A 21,939-nucleotide genomic window follows, 5' to 3' on the forward strand; every position below is an offset into this window, starting at 1 on the left:
ATGGTGTGACCTTCATTCTAAAGTATAAACACTTATACTATAGCTATCAAAGTTCATGTATGTGTTAGGTGCCTACTATGTGCCCTTCTATATAAATGAACTATTACATAAACTAAATTGTCGGTTCCTCCTAGTAGTACATACAGTGTATCCCCATCATCAAATGACCATTCAACCATTCCATTTAGAGGAGTCATTTAGTGGCCACAGCCCTCTCTCCCCCAATGATAGCGCTATAGGGCTGCAGAGGCTATATTTAGCCAGCCCTCTGTGACTGTGTGTAAACTGGCCATGCTATGTGGAATCCAGTGGTAGGCTCAGCTCCAGCGCAACCCAACCAGCACCTGCTACTTAGAGTTTACTGCCAGGCCGTCATCTCAGCTCCTGCTGGGCCAGGACCACATAGCCCTAGGGCCCAGGGCCAAACCTCAAGAGACGAGAAAAGAAGGTCAGACAGTCATCCAGTCAACCATTTATCATCTCACAGAGACAGTCATCTGGAGACAGTCATCTGGAGACAGTCATCCAGTCAACCATTTATCATCTCACAGAGACAGTCATCTGGAGACAGTCATCTGGAGACAGTCATCTCCAGTCAACCATTTATAATCTCACATAGACAGTCATCTGGAGACAGTCATCTGGAGACAGTCATCTCCAGTCAACCATTTATAATCTCACATAGACAGTCATCTGGAGACAGTCATCTGGAGACAGTCATCTCCAGTCAACCATTTATAATCTCACATAGACAGTCATCTGGAGACAGTCATCTGAGACAGACAGTCATCTGGAGACAGTCATCTGGAGACAGTCATCTGGAGACAGTCATCTGGAGACAGTCATCCAGTCAACCATTTATAATCTCACATAGACAGTCATCTGGAGACAGTCATCTGGAGACAGTCATCCAGTCAACCATTTATCATCTCACAGAGACAGTCATCTGGAGACAGTCATCTCCAGTCCACCATTTATTTTAGACGGTGAAGAGGAGAAGGTTGACGTAGTTAATTTTGTTTTGATTTCTATTTTTTGTTGTATTTGAGATGTCTAGACATATAAAGGCCTGTGGTTCTTTGGTTTCAGGTTTTGTTGGAGGAGGATTTGACTGGACTGGTGGTTGATGTGTGAATAATTTTCTTCAGACTGGGCTGTAGGATCTGTTCATAGGAATTAGGTTGTGGTTCTCTTCACAGCTGACAAGACACAAGGGGGGCCTTCATCTACCTCACATCAAGGTAACTGTAGATGTCTTACTGGAAGTGTCAGGTCTCACTTTCGCAGACACTGCCAGCTACAAACACACGGTCAGGGGAGAATACCTTCAAGTCAGATCAGATGCATGTGCAGGCCTTCATCTACCTCACATCAAGGTAACTGTAGATGTCTTACTGGAAGTGTCAGGTCTCAGGCCTTCAGAATCCCACTTACATAATAATATGAGGATTTTCACAAGACTTGGTTTCATAGATAATGTAGTGTAGATGTTATACATTTACTGTTAAATACCTTGATACATTTTAATTTATACTATGCAGCACTTAGATTTGTTACATAAAAAATCAAATACAAAAGTTAGATAAACAAAACATGATTCAAAACTGTGTAAATACAGTCGTGGCCAAAAGTTTTGAGAATGACACAAATATTAATTTCCACCAAGTTTGCTGCTTCAGTGTCTTTAGATATTTTTGTCAGATGTTACTATGGAATACTGAAGTATAATTACAAGCATTTCATACGTGTCAAAGGCTTTTATTGACAATTACATGAAGTTGATGCAAAGAGTCAATATTTGCAGTGTTGACCCTTCTTTTTCAAGACCTCTGCAATCTGCCCTGGCATTCTGTCAATTAACTTCAGGGCCACATCCTGACTGATGGCAGGCCATTCTTGCATAATCAATGCTTGGAGTTTGTCAGAATTTGTGGGTTTTTGTTTGTCCACCCGCGTCTTGAGGATTGACCACAAGTTTAAGGTCTGGGGAGTTTCCTGGCCATGGACCCAAAATATCAATGTTTTGTTCCCCGAGCCACTTAGTTATCACTTTTGCCTTATGACAAGGTGCTCCATCATGCTGGAAAAGGCATTGTTCCTCACCAAACTGTTCCTGGATGAGTGGGAGAAGTTGCTCTCGGAGGATGTGTTGGTACCATTCTTTATTCATGGCTGTGTTCTTAGGCAAAATTGTGAGTGAGCCCACTCCCTTGGCTGAGAAGCAACCCAACACATGACTGGTCTCAGGATGCTTTACTGTTGGCATTATACAGGACTGATGGTAGCGCTCACCTTGTCTTCTCCAGACAAGCTTTTTTCCAGATGTCCCAAACAATCCGAAAGGGGATTCATCAGAGAAAATGACTTTACCCCAGTCCTCAGCAGTCCAATCCCTGTACCTTTTGCAGAATGTTTATTTATTTATGTATTTATTATTACACCTTTTTTAACTAGGAAGGGCTCATTGAGATTTAAAATCTCTTTTTCAAGAGCGCCCTGCCCAATATCAGTCTGTCCCTGATGTTTTTGCTGGAGAGAAGTGGCTTCTTTGCTGCCCTTCTTGACACCAGGCCATCCTCCAAAAGTCTTCGCCTCACTGTGCGTGCAGATGCACTCACACCTGCCTGCTGCCATTCCTGAGAAAGCTCTGTACTGGTGGTGCCCTGATCCCGTAGCTGAATCAGCTTTAGGAGACGGTCCTGGCACTTGCTGGACTTTCTTGGGTGCCCAAGAAAGTCCAGCAATTGAACCGCTCTCCTTGAAGTTCTTGATGATCTGATAAATGGTTGATTTAGGTGCAATCTTACTGGAGGCGATATCCTTGCCTGTGAAGCCCTTGTTGTGCAAAGCAATGATGACGGCATGTGTTTCCTTGCAGGTAACAATGATTGGCAGAGGAAGAACAATGATTCCAAGCACCACCCTCCTTTTTAAGCTTCCAGTCTGTTACTTGAACTCAAGCAGCATGACAGAGTGATCTCCAGCCTTGTCCTCATCAACACTCACACCTGCGTTAAAGAGAGAATCACTGATATGATGTCAGCTGGTCCTTTTGTGGCAGGGCTGAAATCTAGTGGAAATGTTTTTTTGGGGATTCAGTTCATTTTCATGGCAAAGAGGGACTTTGCAATTAATTGCAATTCATCTGATCACTCTTATAACATTCTGGAGTATATGCACATTTCCATCATACAAACTAAGGCAGCAGACTTTGTGAAAATTAATATTTATGTCATTCTCAAAACTTTTGGCCACGTCTATACATGTCAGGATCTATTTATTTAGGCTACATTTCATTTAAAGGCGTCATTGTGTAAAACCCAAAGTTATATTCTTCTTTCTTTCTGTAGTTCTGATTTAGGTGCCGGATAAAAAGAATCTGAATCAATCTTTGAACACTGAAGAATTGTCATTAAGGCTGTGACTTGGACGACATCCTACACTGCATTTAAAAGAGGAGAGCATTGTGACAGTAGGGTCATGTTGGAAAGGATCTTTATATGGGGTATTATCTAAGAGGAGGAGGAGAAAATAGGACTTTGACGCCAACTGATGACGTCAGTGATTCGACTAGTTCCTACTGCACTGCCCTATGTTCACTAAGTGATGTTGGTGAGGTGGAAGAACCAAAAGACACACTGCCTCCTGAGCCCAAGCCTCTAGTCTGAGCTCTGTTAACACTGCCTCCTGAGCCCCAGCCTCTAGTCTGAGCTCTGTTAACACTGCCTCCTGAGCCCCAGCCTCTAGTCTGAGCTCTGTTAACACTGCCTCCTGAGCCCCAGCCTCTAGTCTGAGCTCTGTTAACACTGCCTCCTGAGCCCCAGCCTCTAGTCTGAGCTCTGTTAACACTGCCTCCTGAGCCCCAGCCTCTAGTCTGTGCCCACTAATACCACCTTCATCTCAGATGACTGATGCTGCTGTACTGTTTGAGCCCTGTATTACCAACCTGACAGAGGGGGGAGTACAGATGGGTCAAGTAAAACATCAGATGAAACTTCTTAATCCAACAAAACCGTGGGCACAGTGGCTGCTATCCTCACTGATACTGACACCAATGAGAGGTCCTTCTCCCCTCAACCCAGATGCACCTGTAACACTCTTTTGATCCAAGGTAAATCAATACAACTTGGACAAGGGACGAGAACACATTGGCAGACAGCCAAACGAGGTTTCCACAACACAGAGAGGGTCCCAGTATTTGTGATACTGAAAGTAAACTCCTTAGCAGACACCCCTATGGAGGGTAACTCTAACCCTAACGCCGTGGAGGGTGGTCAGGAGGAGCGGTGGGAGGAGTTGGACTGCACAGAGGCTAGCTACAGAGAGGAGCAGACGGAGCTGTCACTCAGAGACGGAAATAGAAAAGTGCCTTGCAAGCTGCATCTCGACACTCGGGATCTGCAGTCAGGAATCCCAGCGTGTTGTTATTCAGAGTGTTCCCTCGCAACTGGGCAGCAACACCAATGACAGAGCCCTCCCGGATCCCAAAGCTTGCCAACGGACAGCCAGGAAGACGCCTGGAGATCCAGACCGCTCTCTCAGAAACCCTGTAGAAGCACCTGGTGGCTCCACAAATCTCTACAACACAGGGGTGAGACATCCACCATGACCACCAAGTTCTACGAGGCTGACAGAGACCTGGCCTTCAGCAAATACTACTGCCCCCAGACAGACTACTTGGATGTCTACAGCTCCAGCTGTAGGTCCTCGACCCAAACGTCTACAGTCAGCGACTGGTCAGAAGATGATATCTCCCTCCAGCTGTCTTCGGTTGGGTCAGCTAACATCCGAAGCACAACAGCATGCTTAGAAACCGGCAGCTTCGAATGCATTGATGTGGCTATGGAAAACCAAGGGGAGGTGTACAGAGGGGGGGCGAAAACCGTTCCCAAGAGGCAAATCCAACTCAAGAGACGGGGCACGGCGGAATCACAAGACAGCGATAAAGGCGAGGTGACAGATGAAGGCCGATGTACACCCTGTACAGTCAGCCACCGCAGGGACGTGTTCATGCGTCAGCACAGCACCCCGGCTGCCTTTCACCGGGAGTCCCATGGGATGGAGTCGGAGAACAGGACAACTCGGGCAGAGAGAAAGCAGAGGCTCCAGAAGTCCGTTTCCCTGGACGAGACCTCCACAAAAACCAAAATGGCCTCATGTATCATTAAGAGTGTCCTGTCAAAGAAGATGCAGTTGGAGCAGAATCTTCAAAACTCTGAAGTGAAAGAAGGAGCCTTCGCACCTGCAGAAGTCCAGAACAACGTTAAGGACTGTCACCAGAGCCCTCTGGCAGTCAAAGGGAACAACACCACTGATATGAGCTCTGTGGATTCACATAGCCAGAGTAACTCGATCCAATATCATCAGGTTGCAAGTGCCAAAACACACCAAAAGCTGCTTTACAAACAGAACTCAATTCCTCTGGTGAGCAACATTGGAGGGTCAGAGTTTCAGAGGACGTTCACTAAGAGGGCTGGAATAGCCACCGCTCTAGAGAGTGAGGAGATCGAACGGCAAAACCCCAGGAATGGGGCTCTACCGTACGCTAACCGGAGCCCTGGGGACAGACTATCCTGTGACTCAGCAAGAGGCAAAAACAGGAGCACATGTTGTTCTGGTTCAAGTAGAACTGGAGGTGAACAGACTCTGGTGAAAAACACACCAGAGGAATCCAACAGAGGGGAGGGGGTCCATAAACAACAGAACCCCCTGCCTAAGGCACTACAGAGGACTGATATACCCTGGGGAAGTCAAGACAGTCAGCAGCCACTCATTCGTGAAGGTTTATCAGGAAAGGTGATAGAGCCAGGGGACAGGGGAGATGTGCAGTTCCTGGGCACATCTGGGAACGTGGGGACACTTAAAGCCATGGCTCCAGTGCATGTTGTGAGGGATGTGAGGCGGCTGGTGAAAAATACCTACAACCTGTCTTTCAAAAATGTAGGGGACACTGTTTCGGGACAAGAGGACAGACCCCCATCCTTCTATCAGCAGTCTACATATGAGCAGGTCAGCCACAGAGAGGCCTGTGGGGTCAGAGCAGCCAGGCCTGATGAAAAGCTGTTTGTGAAGAAAGTGTCCCCTCCGGCACCTCTGAAGGTTGTGGATACAACTTTGCTTTACACCGCCCCAAAGGGATTTGTAACCAAAGCCACAGCTCTCCATGAATCACAAGACATTTCTAACACTGGATTTACAAATGTCACACCCCAAAGTCTTGTAAAACCTTTTGGGAGAAGAGGCAGCCAAACTCATCTCAACCAATCCGATTCAACGTCAAAATACCCAAACAGAGCAGAGATGTCCCGTCAGACTTGGTCTTCAGTGGAGCTCCCTGGTAAGTGTAATCAGCGACAGTGTGAAAGGACAGGCACCACCAATGGAAAACAGAAATCACCACAAGCAGCAAATAGTTTTACAGCAGCTCCGACTTATTACTCATCAGCAGCATACCAGCCAGAACAGTATCAGTGTTCCAGTGTCAAGGATAACAACCAAATTCAGGGCCCACCTCCCAGATACCAGGCTCAAACTACACTCGCTTGCACACCATCCCCTGCCTGTGTACAGCTGAACACCACTGGGACTCCAAAGACGCTGACGTCTTCCTTCTTTTATCCAGCCAACCCAATGAGCTGCCACACAATCCACACCCATGAAGGAAAGATGAGTTTCATACAGGCCCCTGTACTGATGCAGCCTTCACTTCAAAACCTGCCATTCCAACTGCTGAGCGAAGAAAAATATGCCCCCCGGCAGCCAGCAGGGAATGGAGAAATCAAAATGCCCTCCCCAGAAACACAACAACAGCAGTACCTGTGCAGCACACAGCGTTTCATGGCCCCATTCAGCACAGAATACAGGCAGAGCCGTGCAGGCCTGGTGTACCCTGAGATGGCTGGAGGTCAGGTTTACGGACAGGGACCCCGACACATGCTGATCGACCCGGAGACAGGGAGATGTTTCTACGTCGATGTTCCCCAACTTCCCCCTCAGCCACAACGCAAGATGCTGTTCGATCCAGAGACCTGCCAGTACGTGGAAGTGCTGCTGCCACAGCAGACGGTGCCTACTGCAGTACTGCCACCAGTGTATGCAATGCCCTGCCACTCACTGCAATTCCCAGCCATGTACACTCCACAGTGCTTCTCTGTTCAGGCTCATCCACAGGAGATGCCTCACACCGGGCCCTGAGACGTCTTACCAGTCAGTGACACCATAACACTATCACATGACAGCACACTGCACTATCCAGGGAGTATGGACTGTGTGGGTAAGCCACCCAAGGCTACCCAGTGATAGATCAGACAGTTTTAGCTACATATACTGTCAGGTTGAGTAAATATTGCGTATCAATCACAGTCATTAAAATCAGTGTCTCGGGATTTTACATCATCATATATCTGTGTGAGAGAACAGAGGGCTGCTAATAAACAGTTCTTCGGAAAGTATTCATACCCCTTGATTTATTCCACATTTGGTTGTGTTCGGCTGGATGAAAAATAATAATAATTCTCAACCATGTACACACAATACCCCATAACAACAAAATGAAAACATATGCTAATTTATTGAAATCTCATTTACATAAGTATTTATACCCTTGAGTCAATAAAATGTAGAATCACCTTTGGCAGTGATTAAAGCTGTAAGTCTGTCTGGGTAAGTCTCTAAGAGGTTTTCCACACCTGGATTGTGCAACATTTGCCCATCATTTTTTTCAAAATTCTTCAAACTCTGTCAAATTGGTTGTTGATCATTGCTAGACAACCATTTTCAGATCTTGCCATAGGTTTTCAAGTATATTTAAGTCAAAACTGCAACTCGGCCACTCAGGAACATTCAGTGTTGTCTTGGTAAGCAACTCCAGTGTAGATTTGGTCTTGTGTTTTAGGTTATTGTCCTGCTGAAAGGTGAATTCATGTCCCAGTGTCTGGTGGAAAACAGACTGAACCAGGTTTCCCTCTAGGAGTTTGCCTGTGCTTAGTGCCATTCAGTTTATTTTTTAACCTGAAAACTCCCTAGTCCTTAATGATTATAAGCATACCCAGTACATGATGCTGCCACCAGTATGCTTGAAAATATGGAGCTTGCTACTCAGTAATGTATTGTATTGGATTTGCCCCAAACATAACACTTTGTATTCAAGACAAAAAGTTAATTGCTTTGCCACATGTATTGCAGTATTACTTTAGTTCCTTGTTGTAAACAGGATGCATGTTTTGGAATATTTTTATTCTGTACAGGCTTCCTTCTTTTCACTCTGTCATTTAGGTTAGTATTGTGGAGTAACTACAGTGTTGGTGATCCATCCTCAGTTTTTTCCTATCACAGCCATTAAACTCTATAACTGTTTTAAAGTCACCATTGGCTTCATGGTGAAATCCCTGAGCGGTGTCCTTCCTGTCTGGCAACTGAGTTGGGAAGGAGGCCTGTATCTATGTAGTGACTGGGTATATTGATACACCATCCAAAGAAATTCAATGTCATTTACCAATAGGTGCAGTTCTTTGCGAGGCATTGGAAAAACTCCCCGATCTTTCTGGTTGAATCTGTGTTTGAAATTCACTGTTCGACTGAGGGACCTTACAGATAATTGTATGTGTGGGGTACAGATATGAGGTAGTCATTCAAAAATCATGTTAAACACTATTATTTCACACAGAGTCCATGCAACTTATTATGTAACTTGTTAAGCACATTTTACCTTGCTCAACTAATTTGCCATAACAAAGGGGTTGAATAGTTAATGACTCAAGACATTTCAGCATTTTTTAAATTTTAATTCTAATAATTTGTAAAAAATTTCGAGAAACATAATTCCATTTTGATACTATGGGGTATTGTGTGTAGGTCAGTGGAAAAAAATCTACATTTAATACATTTTCAATTCAGGCTGTATCACAACAAAAGAAGTGGAATTAGTCAATGGGGTAAGAATACATTCTGAAAGCACTGTATGTGTTGTTTTGCATACCTAAAATGCATACAGTGTGTTCACCCCTGGTTCCATGAACCCTCCTCTTCCCTTTCCTACTGACAATGTGTATTTGTGGGCAGATACCTGATGATCTTTTATTATTTTTCTAACGTAAACAAACTGTTTCTTTGTTGTTGGTGGTAATGTTTTTCATGTCTAGTTGTGTAATATAGATAGAACAACACATTCTTAAAAAACACAGATTATATTTTTCCAAATTTCAAAGGAGAAATGTAGAAATTCAATTTTTAGTGGTTGATATTTTTTACACTGAGTGAAATGTTTTCTAAAAATAACAACAAAGTTTGATAGGATCCCATTTTCCCTATGACCTGCATAAGCTTTTGTTGTCTTTTCCATCTTACCATTGTTTACTTGAAGAGCGTGACCTGAACAAAGCGAGAGGGCAGCTGTCGTCAGATTACAAACTAATCGCCAGGGAGACTCCGATGGGCGCTATTGACAGAGACTCTGACAGACAAAGGCTCAGAGTGTAATATGGAAGGGAAATTTAATTTCAAATTCTTTCATGATGTCACAGTGAAATCAATCATGAACAGTCATAAATATACAGATCCTGTGCTTCCTTGATAGATCAATAGATCCTAGCCTCTTGGTTTGCGCCTTTTTAGAATCACTTCTAGAGGTCACACCCGTGTCACAGTCTTCCAATCTGTACAGTGTCGTTTCATGGTTCAGTCTCTCAGATAATAGCACAGTGTCGTTTCATGGTCCAGTCTCAGTTAATAGTACAGTGTCGTTTCATGGTTCAGTCTCTCGAATAATAGCACAGTGTCGTTTCATGGTTCAGTCTCTCTCAGTTAATAGTACAGTGTCGTTTCATGGTCCAGTCTCAGTTAATAGTACAGTGTCGTTTCATGGTTCAGTCTCTCGAATAATAGTACAGTGTCGTTTCATGGTTCAGTCTCTCTCAGTTAATAGTACAGTGTCGTTTCATGGTTCAGTCTCTCGAATAATAGCACAGTGTCGTTTCATGGTTCAGTCTCTCTCAGATAATAGTACAGTGTCGTTTCATGGTTCAGTCTCTCAGATAAATAATAGCACAGTGTCGTTTCATGGTTCAGTCTCTCTCAGTTAATAGTACAGTGTCGTTTCATGGTTCAGTCTCTCGAATAATAGCACAGTGTCGTTTCATGGTTCAGTCTCTCTCAGATAATAGCACAGTGTCGTTTCATGGTTCAGTCTCTCAGATAATAGCACAGTGTCGTTTCATGGTTCAGTCTCTCTCAGATAATAGCACAGTGTCGTTTCATGGTTCAGTCTCTCTCAGATAATAGCACAGTGTCGTTTCATGGTTCAGTCTCTCTCAGTTAATAGCACAGTGTCGTTTCATGGTTCAGTCTCTCTCAGATAATAGCACAGTGTCGTTTCATGGTTCAGTCTCAGTTAATAGCACAGTGTCGTTTCATGGTTCAGTCTCTCTCAGATAATAGCACAATGTCGTTTCATGGTTCAGTCTCTCTCAGATAATAGCACAGTGTCGTTTCATGGTTCAGTCTCAGTTAATAGCACAGTGTCGTTTCATGGTTCAGTCTCTCTCAGTTAATAGCACAGTGTCGTTTCATGGTTCAGTCTCTCAGTTAATAGCACAGATAATCAGCACAGTGTCGTTTCATGGTTCAGTCTCTCTCAGATAATAGCACAGTGTCGTTTCATGGTTCAGTCTCTCTCAGTTAATAGTACAGTGTCGTTTCATGGTTCAGTCTCAGTTAATAGTACAGTGTCGTTTCATGGTTCAGTCTCAGTTAATAGCACAGTGTCGTTTCATGGTTCAGTCTCTCAGATAATAGTACAGTACAATTACCATGTTAACTTGACATCGAAGCCTGTGGGTTTTCTATCTTACGGTACTTTGTCAAATTGTAAATCAGTTGATAGACGTCTCTACTATCATTTGTCTGTTTTAACATGTTATTGTAACACTTAATAATGTAAACAAACATTTGACAGTCAAAAAAAGGAATGCTTTCCTTAATTATACTTTAGTTTTATATCATATATGTTTTTGCATAACCTCACGTGTGTTTTGAGTTCAGATCATCAGAAGAGATACACTATCTTTACTTATAATTTTGTACACAATAAAGACTTACTAAATAAACACTGTTAATGTTCTCTCTGCTTCTTCAATACAGTCTACATACAGTACACTAAGATCAGTATGCATCTGAATATAGGACTCTTTTGTTCTTTAACTTAGAAACAGAATGTTGTAAGGTGGTAGTGGTGAGTAGAAAAATGGGGACAGTAGACAAACTTCCCAAATCAATGTGGTGAGAAATGTGCTCTGGTAAATAACATTACAGTTTCAAAAATGCAACATCGTTATACAACATCGGCATCATTTTTGCCCAGTCAGTGTTCATACTCCCTGTTTCCCAATTGCAGACAGTGCATTTTTCAATTACAACTGTAAGTGTCCAAAAACAATAAACAGCTGTGAAAAATACAGCTAAAATGATTTTAAAGATGAATCACTGCAGGGTTACTATACTTTAGGGAAGGCCAAGGTAATTGTTGTGTCCATGCGTAAACTCTCATTCCTCTCTCTTAATTCATCCTCCATGTTTTCCTGCATGCTATCCTTCCGTCTGCATCGCATGAAGCCTCGGAAACTGGGGCAGATGGGTAGATAGCGCAGGAAGCTGACTTTCCTAACGCAGCTCATTCCAATAGGGAAGTCATAAGTACGCATGTTCGCTGAGCTTCCCCCCATGCTCTCATCTGCCTTCCAGTCCAGCAGCCCTCTCTCCCTCTTGGTGCCTGTTGAAACCGTACACCACACACACACACACACACACCACACACACACACACACACCACACACACACACACACACACACACACACACACACACACACACACACACACACACACACACACACACACACACACACACACACACACACACACACACACACACACACACATACAACACACACACACACACACACACACATAAACACACACACACACACACACACACACACACACACACACACACACACACACACACACACACACACACACACACACACACACACACACACATAAACACACACACACATAAACACACACACACACACACATGCACACACACACACACATAAACACACACACACACACAATGCCACATGAACAAACATTGGTTGTTACAGACAACGGTTGCGCAAAAATGGAAAGATTGATGTGTCACATAGTGCTATTGTGGTGTCACATAAACAAACACAACTGATGATCTCTTTGATCAGTGTGTGACAAGGTGACTGGTAGCTCCTGTTAATGAGATGAGGTTTCACATTCTCACGTAGCATGCATACCTGGGATGGTGTTATCCAGTGTAAACGCCAGGAAGCCTCCGACAAACATCTCCGTGGTCAGGAGCACTGTGAGGATTTGATCCACCTCTGCAACTCCTGAGGAGGGCAATAAAATATCTATTACCATATTAATTATCCTAATCATGATTCATAACATCAACATAATAATCCATACTAAAGCTTCATTACATCCACAATATAATCCATACTAAAGCTTGATGACAGTCTAACTGTACACACTGTAAACTCTCTAAAGCCACTCCTACACTTCCTCTTAAGATGGAGATGTCTTTTCATATAAGTAAAAACCTTTTCAATGTGCAGCCCACCTGTTTGGATGCAGCCGGGATGCATGTCTAGGTAATTGGGCAACATTAGGCCAAAGAACATGGAGAAGCCGAGGACGAAGAGATTCCTAGAGGAGTTGAGGTCTACACTCTGCAGGTTGGACAAGCCCACAGCCGTGATCATACCTGCAGGGCATAGACACCAACAACAGAGGACTGGATCAGGTTATTATTGTCTTATTGTTACCTGGGTTTCTAGCTTGAGACATACAGTATTTCCTCATCCCTTCTCAAATAGAGTTGAGCTTTCTCTGATCATACTGCCCCCTGGTGGGGTAGAGAGAGACATACAATACCACAGTGTGCCATCACAGCAGCAAGATTTGTGACCTGTTGCCACAAAAGGGCTACTAGTGAAGAACTACCACCATTGTAAATACAACCCATATTTATGTTTATTTATTTTCTCTTTTGTACTTTAACCATTTGCACATCGTAACAACACTGTATATTTACATAATATGACATTTGAAATGTCTTTATTCTTTTGGAACTTCTCTGAGTGTAATATTTACAGTTCATTTCTATTGTATATTTTACTTTTGTTTATTATCTACTTCACTTGCTTTGGCAATGTTAACACATGTTTCCCATGCCAATAAAGCCCTTGAATTGAATTGATAGATGACGCTGTATGTGAGTTCTCTGTTAGAAGGTTAGAAGGTCAGCGTGAGTTCTCTGTTAGAAGGTTAGAAGGTCAGCGTGAGTTCTCTGTTAGAAGGTCAGAAGCTCAGCGTGAGTTCTCTGTTAGAAGGTCAGAAGGTCAGCGACTCACCGAACAAGGTGCAGAACATGCCACCTAGAATGGGGTCAGGCAGCGATGCAAAGAGGGCAGTGAATTTCCCCACAGTTCCTAACAGGAACATTATGGCTGCACCATATTGCACGACCCTCCTGCTTCCCACCTGTGTGTAGAGAGAGACGTTGTACAACGTGACTCCATGTGAACTGTGCAACCTCTGGTATCAGCTCATTATTTAAATATAATGATTAACATAACAGTTAATGTAAAGATGAGCAGACCTTTAGCTAATAATCATGTGGCAATAATAACAAATCAAATCAAATGTATTTATATAGCCCTTTGTCCATCAGCTGATATCTTAAAGTGCTGTACAGAAACCCAGCCTAAAACCCCAAACAGCAGGCAATGCAGGTGTAGAAGCACGGTGGCTAGGAAAAACTCCCTAGAAAGGCCAGAACCTAGGAAGAAACCTAGAGAGGAACCAGGCTATGAGGGGTGGCCAATCGATTTGCATTGTGACAAAGCACTTGCACTGGAGATCATGCCAATAAGCCTTCATCTGTTTCAAAAAGATCATTTTGCGGATTCCAACTCGAACCAGACAGCTTGAGATTACATATCTACATTGGTGTTTTTCATTACATAGATTAAAGACAACATGTCTGAGAACAACCTGGGGAGGAGCCGACGGGGCCATATTTAGACAGCGTACAACTTGTGTCAAATTTACATCAAAAAGTTGAAACGTTTAGTATGTTAGCTAACCCTTTTTCCTAACCGTAACCTAATTCTCCTAACCAGCTACGTTAATTCTCCTAACATGCTGCGTAAGTTCTTCCGAACCTGCTACAAAAAGTCAATTTTGTCATAAGCTGTATCCCATCTAGTCAAAACTAGTTGAGGGGCTAAGCTTCCTTTTACCTTAGTGATTCCCAGAACTCCAATGTTGGGACTGGAGGAGGTGGAGCCATTTCCTGTTCCCAGCAGTCCTGCTATAATACAGCACACCCCCTCTGTGAAGATACCTCTGGTACGGGAAAGACATGACACAGACATACGTCAACACAGGGAACTGATGCTTGACAATAAGAAGACATTTAAGAACACAGGTCCCTGTCAGAGCCTTAGGTCCATGTTAGAAGTCTAACCCCCGGTGTAGAAGACTGATGCTCACCTGTTGATGGCATGGACAGGTGGAGGAGGTGCCCCTGAGAGGCGGGCACAGGCGTAATAGTCCCCGATAGACTCTACGATGCCAGCTAATGTGGCGCTGAACATGCCCAGCACCCCAGCGATGGTCACCGTGGGCAACCCCCACTGACCTATCAGAGACACACAAACACCACATGTCTGAATCCTCCTCCTATGCAGCAAGATGAAAGGCAATGCAAATAGATGACAACTCAGATCATTTCCCTATTTAAAATGATATACAAGGACATTCTAAAGTGACATATAAATGATCCGTGTCATCCGCTTTCTTCACTTGACCCTTGATCTAGCTCGTGTGTCCAAACTGCCCCCGTGTGTGAGACAGTGGAGGTAATGCTGGTCTCTTACAGGGGTAGGGGACCCGGAACCAGGGGGAGAGGGTCATGATGTCACCGCGGGCGTCTGTGCGTGCCTTCTGTCCGTACTGGCTGGGGTCACTGGGCAGCACATCGGTCAGAGTCAGGATGTAACATAGCAACCACACCAACATGATGGCCATGATGATCTGAACACAGAAAGAACCGGGGAACAACATAACATGTCATATAACGGAATCATAGGGATTCCGAGACTCCAAGATTCCAAGTTATAATTTTGGATGTGCCTGGTCTGTGCCATATTTGTATTTTATTTTACAGCCATTTCCATCAGAAAGCTCATTCTTGGCATTAACATAACGGTGACTTGATCCCTGTGGTCTGTGTCTGTCTATCACAGTGAGTCATTTCTATAGCCTGACAGTGTCCCCACCACATGTCTGGCAGCACTCACTAAGGCAGTAGCATAGAGGGCACAGCAGTAAAATGTGCCTCAGACTCTATTATAATCGCTCAAGATTTGTATGACATGATGTGCCGTGAATGATTAGCCTGATGTATTTTAACAATAGGTCATACCCCACATGAGAACATCTTATTAGTATAGCTTTCTGACATCCCTGTGAGACAGGTGTGTGGTGTGTTGGTTCTAACCGGGAACATCTTAAAGATCTGAACCCTGGCAGTGCTGAAGCCTTTCTTTCTGTTGTAGGAGGGGAGAGGGAAGGACCAGTTCCTCAGATACTGAGCGAACAGCACGATGAGGAAGATGGACCTGGGGAGAGGCAGTGATACTGTTACATCATAACCCAATAAAAGACATAAAACAGGGACAAAGTAATTACGTTAATAGTAAGTTATTAGATCACAAATTGTCCTCGACGTAAGACGATAAAGAGTCTCAAGCCCAAAACAAGGTAAACCACTTAAACAAAAGAAGTGAGGAAGAGCGGTAAGAACAACATACCGCACACAATAATACAACTCAGGACAACATAGATGGATCTCAAGTGTCAAATCATGAGAGGAGAGGATCAGATGGAGAGAGGAGAGAGAAACCTGGGAGGATCAGGAGGAGAGAGAAACCTGGGAGGATCAGATGGAGAGAGGAGAGAGAAACCTGGGAGGATCAGATGGAGAGAGGAGAGAGAAACCTGGGAGGATCAGATGGAGAGAGGAGAGAGAAACCTGGGAGGATCAGATGGAGACCTGGGAGGCAGGAGAGAGAAACCTGGGAGGATCAGATGGAGAGAGGAGAGAGAAACCTGGGAGGATCAGATGGAGAGAGGAGAGAGAAACCTGGGAGGATCAGGAGGAGAGAGGAGAGAGAAACCTGGGAGGATCAGACCTGGGAGGAGGAGGAGAGAGAAACCTGGGAGGATCAGATGGAAACCTGGGAGGATCAGATGGAGAGAGCAGAGAGAAACGGGAGGATCAGATGGAGAGAGGAGAGAGAAACCTGGGAGGATCAGGAGGAGAGAGAAACCTGGGAGGATCAGATGGAGAGAGGAGAGAGAAACCTGGGAGGATCAGGAGGAGAGAGAAACCTGGGAGGATCAGATGGATAGAGGAGAGAGAAACCTGGGAGGATCAGATGGAGAGAGAAACCTGGGAGGATCAGATGGAGAGAGGAGAGAGAAACCTGGGAGGATCAGGAGGAGAGAGAAACCTGGGAGGATCAGATGGAGAGAGGAGAGAGAAACCTGGGAGGATCAGATGGAGAGAGAAACCTGGGAGGATCAGATGGAGAGAGGAGAGAGAAACCTGGGAGGACAGGATCAGATGGAGAGAGAAACCTGGGAGGATCAGATGGAGAGAGGAGAGAGAAACCTGGGAGGATCAGGAGGAGAGAGAAACCTGGGAGGATCAGATGGAGAGAGGAGAGAGAAACCTGGGAGAAGGATACCTTACAGAGAAGAAGCGAGGATGGATTGTTATATCTGGAGTACTTCTCCTGTCCTATTCGGTGTCCTGTGTGAATCTAAGTGTGCGTTCTCTAATTCTCTCCTTCTCTCTTTCTTTCTCTCTCTCGGAGGACCTGAGCCCTAGGACCATGCCCCAGGACTACCTGACATGATGACTCCTTGCTGTCCCCAGTCCACCTGGCCATGCTGCTGCTCCAGTTTCAACTGACCTGAGCCCTAGGACCATGCCCCAGGACTACCTGACATGATGACTCCTTGCTGTCCCCAGTCCACCTGGCCATGCTGCTGCTCCAGTTTCAACTTACACCTGACTGTGCTGCTGCTCCAGTTTCAACTGTTCTGCCTTATTATTATTCGACCATGCTGGTCATTTATGAACATTTGAACATCTTGGCCATGTTCTGTTATAATCTCCACCCGGCACAGCCAGAAGAGGACTGGCCACCCCACATAGCCTGGTTCCTCTCTAGGTTTCTTCCTAGGTTTTGGCCTTTCTAGGGAGTTTTTCCTAGCCACCGTGCTTCTACACCTGCATTGCTTACTGTTTGGGGTTTTAGGCTGGGTTTCTGTACAGCACTTTGAGATATCAGCTGATGTACGAAGGGCTATATAAATAAATTTGATTTGATTTGATTTGATTGTGCTCTTACAGTGCTGAGAGGCCCCAGTGAGAACCGGCTCTGTCCCCAGCGGTCTGGAATACAGACAGGCCGATGAGGGACACGGTGGGGGTGACGGTCAGGGGCCCGATGTAGTCCAGCAGGAGACCAGGGAGACCCACCAGCCCGATGACCACCTCCACCACACTGGACGCTATGATGGCACCCTGGATCTACGGGGGGAGACAGACCGACTGTTATTATCATTAGGTACAGTGGGGCAAAAAAAGTATTTAGTCAGCCACCAATTGTGCATGTTCTCCCACTTAAAAAGATGAGAGAGGCCTGTAATTTCCATCATAGGTACACTTCAACTATGACAGACAAAATGAGGGAAGAAAAATCCAGAAAATCACATTGTAGGATTTTTAATGAATTTATCTGAAAATTATGGTTGAAAATAAGTATTTGGTCAATAACAAAAGTTTATCTCAATACTTTGTTATATACCCTTTGTTGGCAATGACAGAGGTCAAACGTTTTCTGTAAGTCTTCACAAGGTTTTCACACACTGTTGCTGGTATTTTGGCCCATTCCTCCATGCAGATCTCCTCTAGAGCAGTGATGTTTTGGGGCTGTTGCTGGGCAACACGGACTTTCAACTCCCTCCAAAGATTTTCTATGGGGTTGAGATCTGGAGACTGGCTAGGCCACTCCAGGACCTTGAAATGCTTCTTACGAAGCCACTCCTTCGTTGCCCGGGCGGTGTGTTTGGGATCATTGTCATGCTGAAAGACCCAGCCACATTTCATCTTCAATGCCCTTGCTGATGGAAGGAGGTTTTCACTCAAAATCTCACGATACATGGCCCCATTCATTCTTTCCTTTACACGGATCAGTCGTCCTGGTCCCTTTGCAGAAAAACAGCCCCAAAGCATGATGTTTCCACCCCCATGCTTCACAGTAGGTATGGTGTTCTTTAGATGCAACTCAGCATTCTTTTTCCTCCAAACACAACGAGTTGAGTTTTTACCAAAAAGTTATATTTTGGTTTCATCTGACCATGTGACATTCTCCCAATCTTCTTCTGGATCATCCAAATGCTCTCTAGCAAACTTCAGACGGGCCTGGACATGTACTGGCTTAAGCAGGGGGACACGTCTGGCACTGCAGGATTTGAGTCCCTGGCGGCGTAGTGTGTTACTGATGGTAGGCTTTGTTACTTTGGTCCCAGCTCTCTGCAGGTCATTCACTAGGTCCCCCTGTGTGGTTCTGGGATTTTTGCTCACCGTTCTTGTGATCATTTTGACCCCACGGGGTGAGATCTTGCGTGGAGCACCAGACCGAGGGAGATTATCAGTGGTCTTGTATGTCTTCCATTTCCTAATAATTGCTCCCACAGTTGATTTCTTCAAACCAAGCTTCAAACCTGTTGCAGATTCAGTCTTCCCAGCCTGGTGCAGGTCTACAATTTTGTTTCTGGTGTCCTTTGACAGCTCTTTGGTCTTGGCCATAGTGGAGTTTGGAGTGTGACTGTTTGAGGTTGTGGACAGGTGTCATGTTCAAACAGGTGCCATTAACGAGTGGAGGACAGAGGAGCCTCTTAAAGAAGAAGTTGCAGGTCTGTGAGAGACAGAAATCTTGCTTGTTTGTAGGTGACCAAATACTTATTTTCCACCATACTTTGCAAATAAATTCATTAAAAATCCTACAATGTGATTTTCTGGATTTTTTTTTCTCATTTTGTCTGTCATAGTTGAAGTGTACCTATGATGAAAATTACAGGCCTCTCTCATCTTTTAAGTGGGAGAACTTGCACAATTGGTGGCTGACTAAATACTTTTTTGCCCCACTGTATGTCTAGGACCACCATTTGACCTAACCCACACAAACCCTGGCTCCTAGTTATGTCTACATGATGTCTCTGATAATGTCAATCAAAGTGAGAGATGCTACAGTTCAGAAAGATGGACCCCAGGATGGGGGCCCAGTAACAAGAGGCAGGAAGTACCTCTCTTATCCTTGGGTGCCAGATGTGTGAGGTGTTCAGAGGAAGACTCCAGTTCCCATAAATCTCCTCTGATGAAAGACAAGACACAATAGCACATTAGTGAGGTTCTGTCTTTGATTAGGCCATATTCTTCTGACATAGGATTGGACTGAGTGGTGCACCTTTAGGGGGACATTTCCATCTATCCAGCCCTAAGATGGCTTGGGCAGGGATGAGGAAGGCAAAAGCACTGGCCTGAAAAAGAGGTAACCTAAACATAGAAGATCAAATATGTTACACAATGCATTGTGGGGCAAAAAACTATTTAGTTCAAGTTCTCCCACTTAAAAAGATGAGAGAGGCCTGTAATTTAAGACACGCACATACATACACACACACGTACCTGATTCCAAATGTGGTCTGTATGATTGTGGTGATTCCCACGCAGGTGAAGATGGTTCCCACCAGCTGACTGACCGTGTACTGGTCTTGTCCCACACACATGGCCTCCGCCAGCAGGAAGGGCACAGCGATGGTACCGCTGAAACACGTTAGGTAGTGCTGTGATTAAAGACACAGTGTTAATCACCATGGAGAGAGAGAGGAGGGGGGGGAGGGGGGAGTGGGGGGAACAGAGGAGGGGGAGAGAGAGTAGGGAGAGGGGGGGGGGGAACAGAGGGAGGGGAGAGATACATTTGGGGGAAGGAGCGCACAAAAGAGAAGAAGAAACCATTACTGATAGAAAGGTGGAGTGAGAAAACCATTCATGAAAACTAAGTGTGTGAGAGAGAGAGAGAGAGAGAGAGTGAGTGTGTGTGTGAGTGAGTGTGTGTCAGAGAGTGTGTGAGTGTGTGTGTGTGTGAGAGAGAGTGTGTCAGAGAGGGTGTGAGAGAGTGTGTGTGAGAGAGTGTGTGTGTGTAAGAGAATGTGAGAGAGTGTGTGAGTGTGTGTGAGAGAGTGTGTGTGTGAGAGAGTGTGTGAGAGAGTGTGTGTGTGTGAGAGAGAGTGTGTCAGAGTGGGTGTGAGAGAGTGTGTGTGTGTGAGAGTGTGTGAGTGTGTGTGTGTGTGTGTGTGTGTGTGTGTGTGTGTGTGTGTGTGTCAGAGAGTGTGTGAGTGTGTGTGAGAGAGTGTGTCAGAGAGTGTGTGAGAGAGTGTGAGAGCGTGTGTCAGAGAGTGTGTGAGAGAGTGTGAGAGTGTGTGTGTGTGTGAGAGAGAGTGTGTGTCAGAGTGGGTGTGAGAGAGTGTGTGTGTGTGTGTGAGAGAGTGTGTGTGTGAGAGAGACTGTGTCAGAGAGTGTGTGAGAGAGTGTGTGTGTGTGAGAGAGTTTGTGAGTGTGTGTGAGAGATTGTGAGTGTGTGTGTGAGAGAGTGTGTGAGAGAATGTGTGAGTGTGTGTGTGAGAGTGTGAGAGTGTGTGTGAGAGTGTGTGTGAGAGTGTGTGTGTGAGAGTGTGTTTATTTGTGTACCTGGAGGCCCAGTAGAATGCAGAGGTACCACGGTGGGACATCCTCTATGGTGTAGATCATGTCAGAGCCTGGCTGCTGCTTCCCCTCCTCAGAACCCTGCTCCTGTCTCCCCCTCAGAACCCTGCTCCTGTCTCCCCCCTCAGAACGCTGCTCCTGTCTCCCCCTCAGAACCCTGCTCCTGTCTCCCCCTCAGCACCTGCTCCTGTCTCCCCCCCCTCAGAACCCTGCTCCTGTCTCCCCCCTCAGCACCCTGCTCCTGTCTCCCCCCTCAGCACCCTGCTCCTGTCTCCCCCCTCAGCACCCTGCTCCTGTCTCCCCCCTCAGCACCCTGCTCCTGTCTCCCCCCTCAGCACCCTGCTCCTGTCTCCCCCCTCAGAACGCTGCTCCTGTCTCCCCCCCTCAGCACCCTGCTCCTGTCTCCCCTCCTCAGCACCCTGCTGCTCCTCTGTCTGAGTCTGGACATCACAACTCTGAAAGAGAAGACAGAGACATTCACAACTCTGAAAGAGAAGACAGAGACATTCACAACTCTGAAAGAGAAGACAGAGACATTCACAACTCTGAAAGAGAAGACAGAGACATTCACAACTCTGAAAGAGAAGACAGAGACATTCACAACTCTGAAAGAGAAGACAGAGACATTCACAACTCTGAAAGAGAAGACAGAGACATTCACAACTCTGAAAGAGAAGACAGAGACATTCACACATCCAAAGTAACATTGGTTAACTTGTCATACACAATGTTTGAAAGTCACATGATGTTCAAAAACTGGGAATATTCGATGACCTCTCAGACATCATGTAAAATACCTTATATGGGCACAAGATTGTCACCTACGTGATTTGTCACTGTCCCATAATTTTTATTTAACGAGGCAAGTCCGTTATTAAGAACAAATTCTTATTTACAATGACGGACTACCCCGGCCAAACCCGGACGATGCTGGGCCAATTGTGCACCGCCATATGGGACTACCAATCACGGCCGGTTGTGATACAGCCTGGAATCTAACCAG

General features: G+C 45.2%; 1 protein-coding gene across 2 annotated transcripts; it reads right to left on the reverse strand.

Annotated features, from left to right (window-relative positions):
* Window positions 1–10,591: 10,591 nt before the first annotated feature.
* LOC112228264 (solute carrier family 23 member 1) lies at window positions 10,592–21,035 on the reverse strand. 2 transcript variants are annotated; one of them, XM_042309710.1, is made up of 13 exons: window positions 20,922–21,035; window positions 19,860–19,997; window positions 19,639–19,727; window positions 19,478–19,545; window positions 17,518–17,699; window positions 15,597–15,717; window positions 14,974–15,130; window positions 14,588–14,735; window positions 14,335–14,440; window positions 13,444–13,573; window positions 12,651–12,794; window positions 12,322–12,417; window positions 10,592–11,764 (listed from the first exon to the last, which is right to left on the reverse strand). In XM_042309710.1, the coding sequence occupies exons 1-13, from the start codon at window positions 20,960–20,962 to the stop codon at window positions 11,490–11,492; spliced, it is 1,695 nt and encodes a 564-aa protein (XP_042165644.1). In that variant the 5' UTR covers window positions 20,963–21,035; the 3' UTR covers window positions 10,592–11,489. The 2 variants fall into 2 exon arrangements, with proteins under 2 accessions (XP_042165644.1, XP_042165643.1); XM_042309709.1 differs by having other exon boundaries at window positions 19,860–20,017.
* Between the last annotated feature and the right edge of the window lie 904 nt (window positions 21,036–21,939).

Source organism: Oncorhynchus tshawytscha, linkage group LG30 (assembly GCF_018296145.1).
Source record: "Oncorhynchus tshawytscha isolate Ot180627B linkage group LG30, Otsh_v2.0, whole genome shotgun sequence".
Classification (NCBI taxonomy): domain Eukaryota; kingdom Metazoa; phylum Chordata; class Actinopteri; order Salmoniformes; family Salmonidae; genus Oncorhynchus; species Oncorhynchus tshawytscha.